General features: G+C 53.4%; 1 protein-coding gene across 2 annotated transcripts in view; it reads left to right on the top strand.

Annotated features, from left to right (window-relative positions):
• The window catches only part of ITGAL (integrin subunit alpha L), a 42,453-nt gene that overhangs the window by 22,947 nt on the left and 4,672 nt on the right, over positions 1 to 14,834 (top strand). The window contains exons 18-28 of one of the 2 annotated variants that reach the window (XM_066275743.1): positions 124 to 213; positions 2,473 to 2,529; positions 2,623 to 2,696; positions 2,984 to 3,119; positions 5,082 to 5,192; positions 5,593 to 5,672; positions 5,777 to 5,863; positions 7,760 to 7,835; positions 13,883 to 13,996; positions 14,265 to 14,321; positions 14,407 to 14,508. In XM_066275743.1, the coding sequence (XP_066131840.1) occupies positions 124 to 213; positions 2,473 to 2,529; positions 2,623 to 2,696; positions 2,984 to 3,119; positions 5,082 to 5,192; positions 5,593 to 5,672; positions 5,777 to 5,863; positions 7,760 to 7,835; positions 13,883 to 13,996; positions 14,265 to 14,321; positions 14,407 to 14,508 (984 nt within the window). The remainder of the gene's footprint in view (positions 1 to 123; positions 214 to 2,472; positions 2,530 to 2,622; positions 2,697 to 2,983; positions 3,120 to 5,081; positions 5,193 to 5,592; positions 5,673 to 5,776; positions 5,864 to 7,759; positions 7,836 to 13,882; positions 13,997 to 14,264; positions 14,322 to 14,406; positions 14,509 to 14,834) is intronic. The other variant, XM_066275744.1, reaches the window with a different exon arrangement.

The following is a 14,834-nucleotide window of genomic DNA, read 5'->3' on the forward strand; positions in this document are numbered from 1 at the left end:
GAAGACAACTACGGTCGTTACTATACATAGAATTCCAGCGCTTGTAAAACATGGATAAGGTGTGCACGTGTCTGGAAGTGTGGGAAAGGTTAAACCCTTGACATGTACTCTGGTCACCCTCAGGTATGCATTCAGGACCTCATCTCGCCCATCAACGTCTCCCTCAGTTTCTCTCTCTGGGAGGAAGGAGGAACACCGAGAGACCAGAGGGCGGTAAGGAGAGATCTGCTAGAGGAATTGACAGGAAAAAGAGGAGAGTAGAAATTCACTTTAGCAAGACTGTATTATAGAGGAGTCTTTGGCTCAAAGCAATGGAAACCAAATATGGCTTACGTAAGCAGAAAAGGAATTTATGGGAGTTTGTATTTAAGAGAAATTTGGGAAAGCAAGATTGGGAAGAAGGGGAATCAGGTTGGAGGCTCTGGGGCCTCTCCAGGGGAAGGAGTAATGGATGGGCTCTTCAGGGTACCCATCTCATTGGTCAGACATAGTCACATGGTCACACCTAATTACAAGAGAGCCTGAGAAATACACGTGGTCATGTGCCCCGATTAAAAAACGGAGGCTCGCCTGACCAGGTGGTGGCGCAGTGGATAGAGCGTCGGACTGGGATGCGGAAGGACCCAGGTTCGAGACCCCGAGGTCGCCAGCTTGAGCGCGGGCTCATCTGGCTTGAGCAAAGAGCTCACCAGCTTGGACCCAAGGTCCCTGGCTCCAGCAGGGGGTTACTCAGTCTGCTGAAGGCCCATGGTCAAGGCACATGTGAGAAAGCAATCAATAAACAACTAAGAAGTCGCAACGCGTAACGAGGAACTGATGATTGATGCTTCTCATCTCTCTCCGTTCCTGTCTGTCTGTCCCTGTCTATCTCTGCCTCTGTAAAAAACAAAACAAAACAACAAAAAACAAAACAAAACAAAAAAAAAAACGGAGGCTCTTCTCTATTTATGTATTTTAGCAAGAGAGAGAGAGAGACAGAAAGGGAGAGAGATGAGAAGCATCAACTCATAGTTGCAGCAACTTAGTTGTTCATTGATTGCTTTCTCATATGTGCCTTGACTGGGAGGCTACAGCTGAGCCAGTGACCCCTTGCTCAAGACAGTGACCTTGAGATCAAGACAGTGACCTTGGGATCATGTTGATGATCCCACGCTCAAGCTGGATGAGTTCGTGCTCAAGCTGGTAAACCCGTGCTCAAGCCAGATGAGCCTGCGCTCAAGCCAGTGACCTTGGGGTTTTGAACCTGGGACCTCAGTGTCCCAGGTCAACGCTGTATCCATTGTGCCACCACTGGTTAGGTGGGCATTAATTTTTTAAAAGCCAAACTGTGTCATATAGGAACTCAGAGTATAAAAGAGACCTGAGGCCACAGTTGTCCGGGGAGGTGTCATTGTCTCTAGATGCTGCAGAGTGAGTAGACTTTGGGTAGGTGGAGGGAGGCGAGGCAAAGGGAACAGGATGAGGAGAGGTATGATGGTAAGTTCAAGGCAAATGGTGGTGGGCTTGGTTTCCTTAAGGAAACTTCCCTGATCCCCAAGTGTGGAGCAGGATTGCCTTCTCCATGCTCTAAAGATGCCCTGTCCCCTCAATACCCTGAAGATGCCAGGTCATTTGGGAGAAAAAGCCCTGTGTCTTTTTTTTTTTGTATTTTTCTGAAGTTGGAAACGAGGAGGCAGTCAGACAGACTCCTGCATGCGCCCAACCGGGATCCACCGGCATGCCCACCAGGGGGTGATGCTCTGCCCATCTGGGGAGTTGCTCTGTTGCAACCAGAGCCATTCTAGTACCTGAGGCAGAGGCCACAGAGCCATCCTCAGCGCTGGGCCAACTTTGCTCCAATGGAGCCTTGGAAGAGAGAGACAGAGAGGAAGGAGAGGGGGAGGGGTGGAGAAGCAGATGGGCGCTTCTCCTGTGTGCCCTGGCCGGGAATCGAACCCAGGACTCCTGCACGCCAGGCCGATGCTCCACCACTGAGCCAACTGGCCAGGGCTCCTGTGTCCGTTTTGTTCTTCGTGTATGCTCAGTGCCCAGCACGGGGTCTGGCCCAGAGCAGAAACTCGGGAAATGTTGCGAACACTGGCCTGATCTGATAGAGAGCGTTCTAGGGGGAGATGGGACTCAGAGAGGAGAAGCACAGTAGGAGGTCACGGGCAGGTGAGCCCTGAGGCTGAGATAGGCTAGGAGGAACTGTGGGGCTGGCTTTGTCAAGGCCCAGATCTCCTGTCTGGGACAGGGAATGGACGCCCTGGTCCTAAGTTTCCAAGGACCTGCCACCAGGGGTGGACTGCACGAATGGCCTCGAGCTGAGTCAGGAGGGTGGGGCCTGCCGTGGGAGGGCGCTGGCGCCTGGAGGGACAGACCACGGCTATCCCAGCTGAGCCCCAAGCCCTGAGCAATTCCATGCCTCCTCCACAAGCTCTGCGGCTTCAACTAACCCCTCCTGTCTCCCGGCCCTCACTCCTCTGTGTTCAGCAGGGCAAGGACATGCAGCCCATCCTAAGACCCTCGCCACACTCAGAGATCAAGGAGGTAAGAAGGGAAGAGTGACAGACAGAGAGGTCGGGTCTGGTCCTCCCGGGTCGGGGGCCCAAGCCTCCTGCGCCCTTCTTCCTGTCCTTCCAGATCCCCTTCGAGAAGAACTGTGGAGAGGACAAGACATGTGAGGCCAACCTGGGGCTGTCCTTCTTCCCCGCAAGGTCTGTAAGGCTCCCCATCCCTCCTCCTCCTTCACTCAGAAGACCCCCATCTGCACTCACGAGATGTGTTACCTGGGCCTTAGTTTCCTGCCCTGAGAGATGCAAGTCCCTGTGGCACTCCTGTTCAGGGTGAAATGAGGTCACAGAGCCTGTGCTCAGGAGCTTAGTTTTGCGTATTTATTTTTTCTGGATTACCAGATTCCTCAGTTCTGAAAGTCCCTACCTTTGGTCCTGCTTCCTTCACCTTGGTCCCCATAACTTCTCCCCGATCTTCCCCCCACGTTCAGTGCCCTGCGTCTGACCCCGTCTGCCAGCCTGTCCGTGAACCTGACGCTGAAGAACTTGGGAGAAGATGCTTACTGGGTTCAGCTCAGCCTGGGTTTCCCCTGGGGACTCTCCTTCCGCAAAGTGGAGATGCTCAAGGTGAGGAAGAAGGCTGGGCCCGCCTGCCCGGCCTGCCTGTCCCTGCAGCGGCCGCCTCTGTCAGAGCCTCAGGCAACTAGGGCGGCCCAGAGACCTGGGCAGCAGCTGGCATGCAGAGGTCTTAGGGCCACATCTAGGTTCGCAGCCTGCGGCCACCCTCAAGTTATGTGACCTGAGATACAAGGTTCACGCTCTGTGAGCCTCAGATTCCACAACCAGAGAGTGAGGCTGGGGGCAGCCAGGGGCTCAGTGAGAGGCTGTAACGAGACGGAGTGGAACCTGGTGACCAGAGATGTGCGTAGGTTCAGTGCGATTGAGCTACCTTCCTCCTAAAGGTAACCAACAGGTTTTTGAGGCCTGGGTTGTTTTAAATACAATTAAAAAAATTTTTTGTGTGTGTGACAGAGACAGAGAGAGGGACAGATAGGGACAGACAGACAGGAAGGGAGAGAGATGAGAAGCATCTGTTCTTTTTGCAGCACTTTAGTTGTTCATTGATTGCTTTCTCATATGTGCCTTGACCGCGGGCCTTCAGCAAACCGAGTGACCCCTTGTTGGACCCAGCGACCTTGGGTTCAAGCTGGTAGGCTTTTCCTCAAACCAGATGAGCCTGCACTCAAGCTGGCGACCTCGGGGTCTCGAACCCGGGTCCTCTGCATCCCAATCCTATGCTCTATCCACTGCGCCACCGCCTGGTCAGGTCCATCATTCCTTTTTAAGGCTAATTAATATTCCATTGTACAGGTAGACCAGATGAATGTTTATCCATTCATCTGTCCATGGGCACTGGAATTATTCTTACACAGCAACATTCAATGCTCCCTTCAGGGGCACCTAGAAGGGCGATAAAGCACTTGGGGTCTGGAGTCGAATAAACCTGTACTCAAGTTCCTACCAGATCCCTGCCGGCTGACCCAGTTGTGAGACCTTGGGGGAGTCACTTGACTTCCCTGAGCCTCTACTTTCTAATTCCTTCCCAACCTGAGGCTGAGACCTGTCCCTCACAACATGTGATGAAGATGAATGGTTTTATACTGCTTAGTCCAGGATCAAACCCTTTTTAAAATGGTTGCTGAGCCTGTCCTCTGGTGGCGCAGTGGGTCAAGTTTCTCCCTGGAACGCTGAGGTCGCTGGTTTGAAACCCCAGGCTTGCTTGGTCAAGGCACATTCGAGAAGCAACTATGAGTTGATGGTTCCTGCTTCTCACCCCATCTCTCTCTCTCTCTCTCTCTCTCTCTAAAAATCAATAAATGAAATATTTTAATACAAAAAAGTAGTCGCTGACTGTGTCGATGGAGCAGCATGTTAATCTCACCATATGCTCTCCTGTAACCGTATCACAACTTCCCGGGCCATCCCTGTCTCTTTGAGCTGCTTGAGCACCTCCAGTTTCTCAGTATTATAGTGTTTTGTTTTGTTTTGTTTTGTTTTGTTTGAGAGAAAGAGATAGAGACAAGAAGGAAGAGAGAGAGACAGGAAGGGAGAGACAGGGGAGGAGAGAGATGAGCAGCATCAACTCATAGTTGCTTCACTTTAGTTGTTCATTGATTGTTTCTCATATGTGCCTTGACTGGAGGGGTCAAGCCGAGCCAGTGACCCCTTGCTGAAGCCAGCAAGTTTTTGGTTCAAGCCAGTAACCTTGGGCTTCAAGCCAATGACCTTGGAATGATCCCAAACTCAAGCAGCAACCTCAGGGTTTTGAACCAGGAGCTCAGTATCTCAGGTCAATGCTCTGTCCCCTGCAGCACCACCAGTTGGGCATTTTCACTATTATAGTGTTGCAGTGAACCTCTTCGTACTAACCCTCTGGCTGTGCCCCTGATTCTTTGGCCCCACCTCTCTGAGAATGTGTCCTGAAAGTGTCAGAGAGGGAGGAGGTGGTCCCTGAGGTTGGTGGCCTCTGGAGGACCCTTAGCCTTGCCCACTAAGAAGCTCATTCTCTCTCTCTCTCCTCGCCCCCAGCCCCACAGTCAGATGCCAGTGAGCTGCCTGGAGCTTCCAGAGGAGCCCGAGCTTCTGACCAGGAGCCTCTCTTGCAATGTGAGCTCCCCCATCTTTAAAGCAGGCAGCTCGGTGAGTGCTTCAAGCCCCTAGGAATCGTGCAGCCCGGGGCTTTGGGCTCAGGAGAGGCAGGCGCTCCTGGCTCTGGAGAAGGCCACAGGTGGTTAGCAGAGAGGAGCGTACCCGCCCCTTTCGGAAAGGGAATATGTGCACAGGTGTTTTGTGTCATGTTTGAGAGCCTGGGCTTTGGAGTCAGACAAACCTGGAGCTGGGTTATTCTTTTGTGACCCTACACACAGGGCTTAACCGTGTGCGATGAGGATCAAACACCTGGCCCAGTGCTTGAGCTGTAGTGAGCACTCGACAGGTGGTCCCTGTTGTTACGGTGGTCAGGTGTGGGGGCTCTGAGCTGCTAAGGCTTTTCCCCAGGCTCAGGCCCTGCCTTCTCCGCCCCCTTCTCTTCCCCTGCCAGGCTGACATCCAGGTGATGTTTCATACGATGCTGAACAGCTCCTGGGGGGACTCTGTAAAGCTGCATGCCAACGTGAGCTGGTGAGCGGGCCCCCACCAGCACCCCTGCCCTGGCCTCCGACTGCCCGCCATGCCATTCTCCCAAGCCCTCCTCTCACCACCCCCTTTCCCCCACACCCATGCAGCGACAATGAGGACTCGGGCCTCCTGGAAGACAACTCGGCCAACACCAGCATTTCAGTCCTCTACCCCATCAACATCCTCACCGAAGGGTGAGTCATAAGCCGCCACCCAACTCTTTCCTCGCACCTCCGCCTCCCCACCCAGGGCCCAGGCCTAGCCTACCTGAGCTGTTCCTCTAAGCCCCTGCCCTGTTCTAAAGTACCCCCCTCACCCAGGGTGATTAGAACTCACTCCAGCTGCAGCCCCGAAAGAGCGATGGCCCTTTAAGAGCTCTGAGTCAGATCAGCTTGTGCTGATAGAGAAAGCACATGGAATGCTGACCTCGGGATGGGGGCTGTGTCAGCTGCCCCGCACAGCTGCTGGCTTTCCCTGGCACTGTCAACACCTCGGGAGGCGGCGGTGCCTCTCTGCATTTTACTGAGGACCGATCTGAGGCTCAGAGAAGGGGGACACTTGTGCGGAGTCGCACAGCTAGGCAGGACTGACGCCGGAGCCTGAACTGAATCTGAGCCCAAGACCCCAGCCAGCTCTCTACTGTTTTCAGCTGTGCCAGGTTCTCTTCCTTCCGGGGCCAGCACTGCGGGTAGAAGCGGGAGACACGTTTCACCATGGCCCCGGCCCGCACAGAGCCCGTATTCAGACGGGAGAGACCGAACTCATGCACACCACAGAATCAGTGACTGTCAGAATGTTTTGGAAGGAAGGACCGACCATGGGGATCACCAGTTAGATTTTCTTTTTTTTTTTTTTAATGTATTTTTCTGAAGTGAGAAGTGGGGAGGCAGTCAGACAGACTCCCGCATGCGCCCAACAGGGATCCACCTGGCATGCCCACCAGGGGGCGATGTTCTGCCCATCTGGGCCATTGCTCCATTAGGACCGGAGCCATTCTAGCGCCTGAGGCAGAGGGCATGAGCCGTCCTCAGTGCCCAAACCAACTTTGCTCCAATGGAACCTTGGCTGCGGGAGAGGAAGAGAAAGAAGTAGAGAGAAAGGAGGGGGGAAGGGTGGAGAAGCAAGCAGATGGGCGCTTCTCCTGTGTGCCCTGGCCGGGAATCAAACATGGGACTTCCACACACCGGGCCGATGCTCTACCACTGAGCCAACCGGCCAGGGCTGGATTTTCTCTTTTACAGAAAAAGGAGAGTGAGCCAGAAAAGTGGAGGGTCTTTTTAAGTTGGCTCAGGGAGAGCAGGACGGGGCCAATGTCTGAGTCAGGGTCTCTGGTGCTTTTGAACACACATGCCAAACACAATGATAGTGTCAGAAGTATAAAGTGAAATGAAGTTAGAGCCGGGAAAGATGAGGTGGGTCAGGGGAGAGATGGAGGGGGTCACGGAAAGGCTGAGGCTTGAACTGGGGTCTGGAGGATAAGAACAAGGGTCAAGGCAGAGGGAGGACATTCTCATCAGAGCGAACAGTATCGGTGAGGCTGTGGAGACAGCGGACAGTCGAACACTTCTGGGAGCAGGGAGCAGGTGGCACAGAGGATGTTGGGTCTGTGTGGGAAGCAGGCAGGTGGACTGAGACCCGGCTTTGGACTTGGCCCTGTGGGCAGCTGGGAGCCCGTGCCAGATTCTGTGGAGGCGAGAGGCAGGATCAAAGAGTGATGTTGGGAAGGTCAGGAGAAAGATGAGGTGGGAGAGGGAGCCAGAGGCTGGTGCCGTCATCCAGGGGAGGAGCAGGGGGCCCAGTGCAGCGCAGACCTAGAGAGGGGGACGGAGTGGGAAGAACGTGTCTCCAGAGGCATCATGTCCCCTTCAGTTCCATTCCTGGTCCCTCACTGCAGGACTCTGGGCAAGAGGCCGACCCCTTCCACGAACCTTAGTGTCCAAACGGAAACAGCAGGGCCCAGTAAGGAGTACATGCTGTCGTGCCAGCGAGGTCCCTGGCACAGTGCTGGCTTCCCCTGGCCCAGGCCCCTGGGGTGCCTCGGGGTGGCTCTTTTCTCCACCCTCTACCTCCAATCTCCTCTCTCTCCACAGCCTGGAAAACTCCACACTCTACATCAGCTTCCCCCACAAGAGTGACAAGACCCACCATGTCGAGCACACCTACCAGGTATGGACCTCAATGTGAAAAGGTCCCTAAAGGTCACACACACACACACTCAGCCCCATCCTGGAGATCAAGGACGCGGGGACCAGTCAGACACTGTCCCGTCCTCCGTGGGTCCGGCCCTCCACGGGGCTGACGGTCCTTTCCGTGCGGCTCCACAGCCTCCACTGACACGCTTCCAGGAAGCACACCCGCCGCTGCGTAGATTACTCAGAATCACAACACTTGAGAACGAGAAGGACTCTGAGAGAGAACCTAGTTTTTCATTCAAACATTTAATGAGCCACTCTCCTAACTCAGGTACTTTGCTAGGCTCTGGGCAGCAATTGATAAAACAGGGTCCCTGCCTGACCAGGCGGTGGCGCAGTGGATAGAGCGTTGGACTGGGATGTGGAGGACCCAGGTTCGAGACCCCAAGGTCACCAGCTTGAGCGCGGGCTCATCTGGTTTGTGCAGAGCTCACCAGCTTGGACCCAAGTTTGCTGGCTCAAGCTAGGGGGTTACTCGGTCTGCTGAAGGCCCACGGTCAAGGCACATGTGAGAAAGCAATCAATGAACAACTAAGGTGTCGCAACAAAAAAACTAATGATTGATGCTTCTCATCTCTCTCTGTTCCTGTCTGTCTGTCCCTATCTCTCTCTCTGTCTCTGTAAAAAAAAAACAAAAAAAAAAAAAACAGGGTCCCTGTCCACTCAGCAGACCCAAGTTCTGTGCCTGATATTTCTGTACCCAACCCCTGTAATTCTCACACCACCCTGTGAGAGCCCTATCACCTGTGAGAGGCGGGGTCATTCCCGCTTTACAGACGAGAAGTCTGTGGCGTAAACGGTCAAGTCACTTGCCCAGGTTACACAGCGAATAAGGGAAAAGTTCAGCTCAGGTACTTATGTGAACACCAAGATCCACGTGTCTAACCTCGAAGTTCAGGTTCTCCTGCAGTACGGTCAGGGTCGTAGTAACAGTCCATCCTCATTATGGGAGCTCAGAGGAAGGAGGCCGCCCGCCCCCGAGTCCAACGCTTGAGGAGTCCCAGGCTTTCTTAGAGGTGACCTCGGGAGAGGATTAGGCACTGACCAGTCAAGAGCCTTTTCACTGCACTGTGGAGAAAACTGAGGGCCCAAAGAGGAACTGTCACCTAAGGCCACACTGGAGTCAGGCCAGACTGGGAGGGGAGCCCAGCAGGACAGGGACCCGGAGCAGTTTAGGCCCTTTCCAGATAGATGGGGCCATCTCCCCTCCAGACTGTGACGAGAGAGGGTGGTCTTTGGGAAGGTCAGATGCCCATTTGCATTGAAATAGAATGTTTGGAATAGCCAGTTGAGTTGGCAGCTGGTGTTCCTCGCTGGGAGGGTGCTGGGTTCTTGTAGGAGGTGGGCCGGGCAAGCACGGAACCAGACTCCGGCTCTGCCACTGGCACTCTGTGTGGTCTTGGGCCAGGGACCTACCTGTCCAGGTCTCAGTTCCCTGTCACAAATGGAGTTTGGAATAAGAACTTCACAGGTGGCCCTGAGGTCCAGTGGGTTACTTGCTCCCTGTAGAGGGCCCAGCACAGGATCTGGGGAAGTGGAGGTCATTCAAGGGGCGGGGGGGGGGGTGTTGTGTCGCAGCCCTGAGATCCCCCAACTGCTTTGGAAACCGCCTCACATTCTGGCCTCACTCGGTCCAGAACCAGCTCACATCCCCGGAGCCTCCTCTTTCCCTCAGAAGAGTCCAGATAACAGGATTAGATGCCTCCATCCGTCTCACCACCCTCCAGCTCCCCACTGCCTGGCCTGCTAAGCAGCATCCACTCTTGCTAGAGGCCCTGCTGTGGTCTCCGATTTCACTAACCCGGCACAGGACGGGACATGAATGATTCCCTCTTTCCTGAGTCTGTCCCGTTAGTCAGGCCGTCTTTGCCACAAGGAGGTCAGCTCTAATAACAGGTTATAAGCTAGGCAGGCAGGCAACCCGAGAGCTGGGCAGCGGGGCCACAGGCTCTCCTTCCTCATGGCCTCCTGCTCCCCTAACTGGTAAGGAGCACCGGCGTCAGCTGGACTGGAGACCTTTTTTTTTTTTTTTTTTTTTTTTTCAGACAGAGAGAGATAGACAGGGACAGACAGACAGAAATGGAAAGAGATGAGAAGCATCAATCATTAGTTTTTCATTGCGCGTTGCAACACCTTAGTCGTTCATTGATTGCTTTCTCATATGTGCCTTGACCGCGGGCCTTCAGCAGACCAAGTAACCCTTTGCTGGAGCCAGCGACCTTGGGTTCAAACTGGTGGGCTTTTTGCTCAAACCAGATAAGCCGGCACTCAAGCTGGCGACTTTGGGGTCTCGAACCTGGGTCCTCTGTATCCCAGTCGGACACTCTATCCACTGTGCCACTGCCTGGTCAGGCAGACTGGAGATCTTAAAGCTGTGTGACCTTAGGCAGTTTACTTAGCCTCTCTGAGCCTCAGTTTTTCAACCTATAAAAGGGAGATAATAACACCTACCTTATGGGGTTATGAGGAGCAAATGAGAAAATACATGCCAAGTACAGCTTGGCCTAGTACTTGACATGTGCGGTATCTATTAACATCATTTGTTTTTAGCATTATTATTATTACCACTGTTATCCAAGGAAGTTGATGGAGCATAGTGATTCCTGTTACTAGAGTCAACCTGGGTTAAAATGCCAGCTCTATAGTACTTGATAGCTTCAGAAAAATTAACTCAGCTCCCTGAGCCTCAGTGCTCCCATCTGTAAAATGAGGACGGTTGTGTTGTTCAGCGCGGAGGCACAGCCACAGGCTAGATGAGATGATGCACGTGGTGAGAATCGGAAGAGGCCTCGCACTCCGAGCGCCCAGTAAGTGATGGTATTACGCACAGGGTCTGACCATCTGCCGAAAACCTTGTCATCGCTCCTGTTCCGTCATGCAGGCGCACGCATGGCTCTGGGGCGGGGCTCCTGCCTGCTCGGGTCGGTTCCCACAGTGTCACTGCCCCCTTCCAGCTGACAGCTCCAGACTGTGTCCCTCCTTCTCCAGCCTGTGTGCCCCTGAAGCTTGTCACTCCCCTTCCCTGGGATGTCTTCCTACCACCTTTTCTTATTTTGGTCTTTTAACAGCTTCATCAAAATATAATTCACATACCACACAGTTTCCCCACTGAAAGTGTACAATGCAATGGGGTTTGGTTTTTTAGTATATTCACAGTGCTGCCGTCCTCGCCATAATCTAATTGTAGAACATCCTCTCTGCTCCAGAAAAGAAACCCTGCGCCCATTTGCAGTCACCCCTTCCCCCTCCCTCTGCCAGCTCCTGGCAACCACGGTTTTTGTCCCTCTGTAGAGAGTGACCTATTCTGGACGTTACCTATAACTGAGATCACACAACATGTGGTCTTTGGTGACTGGCTCGCTCCTTTCATTGAGCATGGTATGTTCAGGGCCCACCCGTGTCGTAACATGTGTCAATATTTCATTCGTTTTTATTGCCAGATAACACCCCATTGTGAGATAGGCCACACTGGATTGATACATTCATCCAATCATGGGCATTTGGCCTGTTTCCGCTTTCTGGCTAGTACGGATAACGGATAACGCTGCTTAAACATTCCTCTGTGTTTTTCTGTGGACATATATTTTGTTTCTCTTGGGTATCTGGCTAGGACTACAGTTGCTCCTCTTGAAACTTTGGTCTCAACATATTCTAAACTTATTATCTTTTCCTGTACCAGTGTCTTCTCTGGCTTCCTTTAAATCCTTTAAAAACACCAGTGTTTCCTCAAGCAAAACTTCCGAGTCTGGGTGAGTGTCTCCTTCCGATGTGCCTGGGCCCACTGCCTCCTCACGTTCTGCTGTCTGCATCCTCTTCTCTCTCTTGTCCCAATGCTGCTCATATGGAATTCGCCTTCTTGCAGCCGGTCCTCTGGCACAGGCTCCCAAGGTGGGTCTTGTCCCGCCTTTCCCGGTGGAGGGGTCCCTCTCAGTGGTCTAGCCCATGGTCTCCTGCCTCCTGGCCCCCTGGCCTTCCGGCCCCGCAGTCTGCAGTTCAACCCCAAGTCTCCTTTCCAGACTTACCTCGTATCTCTCCTTGCAAGCCAGCGCCCTAACCTCTGGCCGTATCACACCCGCCTGGCGCTGTCTGGACTCCCTGTGCTTTCTTTTTATGGGTAACTTTCCCCATCTTCACCTACTAATTTTTTGTCTTTCACAGTTAAATTCAAATGCTGCCACCTGACCAGCAGTGGCGCAGTGGATAGAGCATCAGACTGGGATGCGGAGGACCCAGGTTCGAGACCCTGAGGTTGCCAGCTTGAGCACAGGCTCATCTGGTTTGAGCAAGGCTCACCAGCTTGGACCCAAGGTCGCTGGCTTGAGCACAAGGTCACTTGCTCTGCTGTAGCCCCCAATCAAGGCACATATGAGAAAGCAATCAATGAACAACTAAGGTGCCACAACAAAGAATTGGCACTTCTCATCTTTCTCCCTTCCTGTCTGTCTGTCCCTATCTGTCCCTCTCTCTGACTCTGTCACACACACACACACACACACACACACACACACACACATCAGATGCTGCCTCTTTCATTAGACTTTTTTGTTCAACTTAACTGTCCACAAATGTTTGCTGAATGAGTAAATGTCAGACACCTCAAATTGGGTCTGTATGTCCCTGGCTGGGCCACCCCAAGACTTTCACTGGTGCTCCTCCTGTGTCACCATTTTACACGTTTCTGGGTCTCCCCATCCTAGCACAGACAGCTCTTCTGTGCAAAAGGCACTGGGGAAATATTTCTTAAATTGATTCAAGATGCTTGCCAAAATGAATCTTTCCTAACCTGCATTGTGCAAATAATTCTTGCAGCTGTACTTGTTAAATGTCATTCGTTCTTTTACTCATTCAAAAAACTACTTTTCTTGAGCCTGTTATGTGCCAGTTACTGTGTTGAGCAGGAGGCAGTGCAGGTGAAACCAGCCATGGCCCGCTCTCACTGCCCAGGCCCAGTGGAGATGGCTGATCCCGGGCAGCCACTCCGCCCACCGCTGGGGATGTACACCGGGTGAACACCGGAGTGGAAGCCCTGTTCCTGGGCGGACTTTCAGAATGATATTCGAGTAGTACCTTACAGCAGTGGTCCCCAACCCCCGGGCCGCAGACTGGTACCAGTCCGTGGGCCATTTGGTACCGGTCCACAGAGAAAGAATAAATAACTTACATTATTTCCATTTTATTTATATAATATTTAAGTCTGAACAATGTTTTATTTTTAATTTTTTATTTATTTATTTATTTATTTTCATTTTTCTGAAGCTGGAAACAGGGAGAGACAGTCAGACAGACTCCCGCATGCACCCGACCGGGATCCACCCGGCACGCCCACCATGGGGCGATGCTCTGCCCACCAGGGGGCGATGCTCTGCCCATCCTGGGCATCGCCATGTTGCGACCAGAGCCACTCTAGTGCCTGAGGCAGAGGCCACAGAGCCATCCCCAGCCTGGGATGGGCCATCTTTGCTCCAACGGAGCCTCGGCTGCGGTAGGGGAAGAGAGAGACAGAGAGGAAAGCGCGGCAGAGGGGCGGAGAAGCAAATGGGCGCTTCTCCTGTGTGCCCTGGCCGGGAATCGAACCCGGGTCCTCCGCATGCTAGGCCGACGCTCTACCGCTGAGCCAACCAGCCAGGGCTCAATGTTTTATTTTTAAAAAGTGACCAGATTCCCTCTGTTACATCCGTCTAAGACTCACTCTTGACACTTGTCTCGGTCACGTGATACATTTTTCCGTCCCGCCCTAAAGGCCAGTCCGTGAAAATATTTTCTGACATTAAACCGGTCCGTGACCCAAAAAAGGTTGGGGACCACTGCCTTACAGGATGTAGAAGAGCTGGCCACGTGGAGAAAGCAGAGAAGCACATGTAACTCATACATGTCATTGGGGACCAGGGCAGGATGTGGTGGATTACTGCCCGCAGTCGAACAAGCAGGCCCTTGGGCCTCACCCAGTGACGACTGGATCTGGGGTGGCAGTTTAGGGTGGCTGGCATTCAGGGCTCAGCCGCCCTTTGCCCTCTGTACCAGGTGAGGATTCAGCCATCTGTCAATGACCACAACGTGCCCGCCTTGGAGGCCTTGATTGGTGTACCACAGCCTCACAGAGAGGGGCTCATCGCCCACAAGTGGAGTGTGCAGATGGTGAGTACTGCCCGGAGGAAGAAAGGATGCCCAGGGTGTGGGGGTGGGCCCGCAACGAGGAACAAATACTTGGAAAGGGAGCGAGGTGGATGGATCCTGCCACACTCAGTGATGTTTGACTCTGACAAGGACCAGGGAGAGAAGTGGGATGCCAAGGTCATATCTTGGCGGCGGAGAGGAATGCCAGGTTCTGGTCTTAAGGGGCCAGCATGCTCTCTCAGTTCTGGACCCTCTCTCAGTACTGAGGGTCCTGCCTCATCATTCCTAGGAGCCTCCTGTCAACTGTTACTATGAGATTCTCGAAAGACCGCCCCGAACGGCTGAGGTATGAACATGTGAGCTGAGATGGGGGCTGGGCAGAATGCAGGCAGAAAGGCCTCCCCAGCGCCCCAGCTGTTCCTTGTTCCTAGCTGCCTTGTCTGCCCGGAGCCCAGTTCCGCTGCCCAGTGGCCTTCAAGAAGGAGACCCTCGTCCACGTGATCGGGGCCGTGGAGCTGGTGGGGAATATCCAGGTAGCACCTGTTGGCAACAACAGAGGCGAAGTGGTTTGGGGGGCCTTGCGGGGTGGGACTGGCTTCCCCACCACGTGGTCTTCCTTCATTTTTTACTTTATCTTGATAAAAAAAACTCGCGGTGTTTACTCAGTGGAAGATGAAAGTGAACCATGATCTGTCTGAAATGTGCAGGGCCGTTTTCCCGGGCCTGTGGGTCGTTTTTGTAGAGGCTGTGTAGGGAAGCTTTCCTCCCAGCGACGGGGAGTGGCATGCTGGGATGCAGAGTTCACAGATGTGGGCAGCCCACTGGACCCACTCTCCTCTGCTGTTCCCCCTGAGCTGCG

This window comes from Saccopteryx bilineata, chromosome 4 (assembly GCF_036850765.1).
Source record: "Saccopteryx bilineata isolate mSacBil1 chromosome 4, mSacBil1_pri_phased_curated, whole genome shotgun sequence".
Taxonomy (NCBI): domain Eukaryota; kingdom Metazoa; phylum Chordata; class Mammalia; order Chiroptera; family Emballonuridae; genus Saccopteryx; species Saccopteryx bilineata.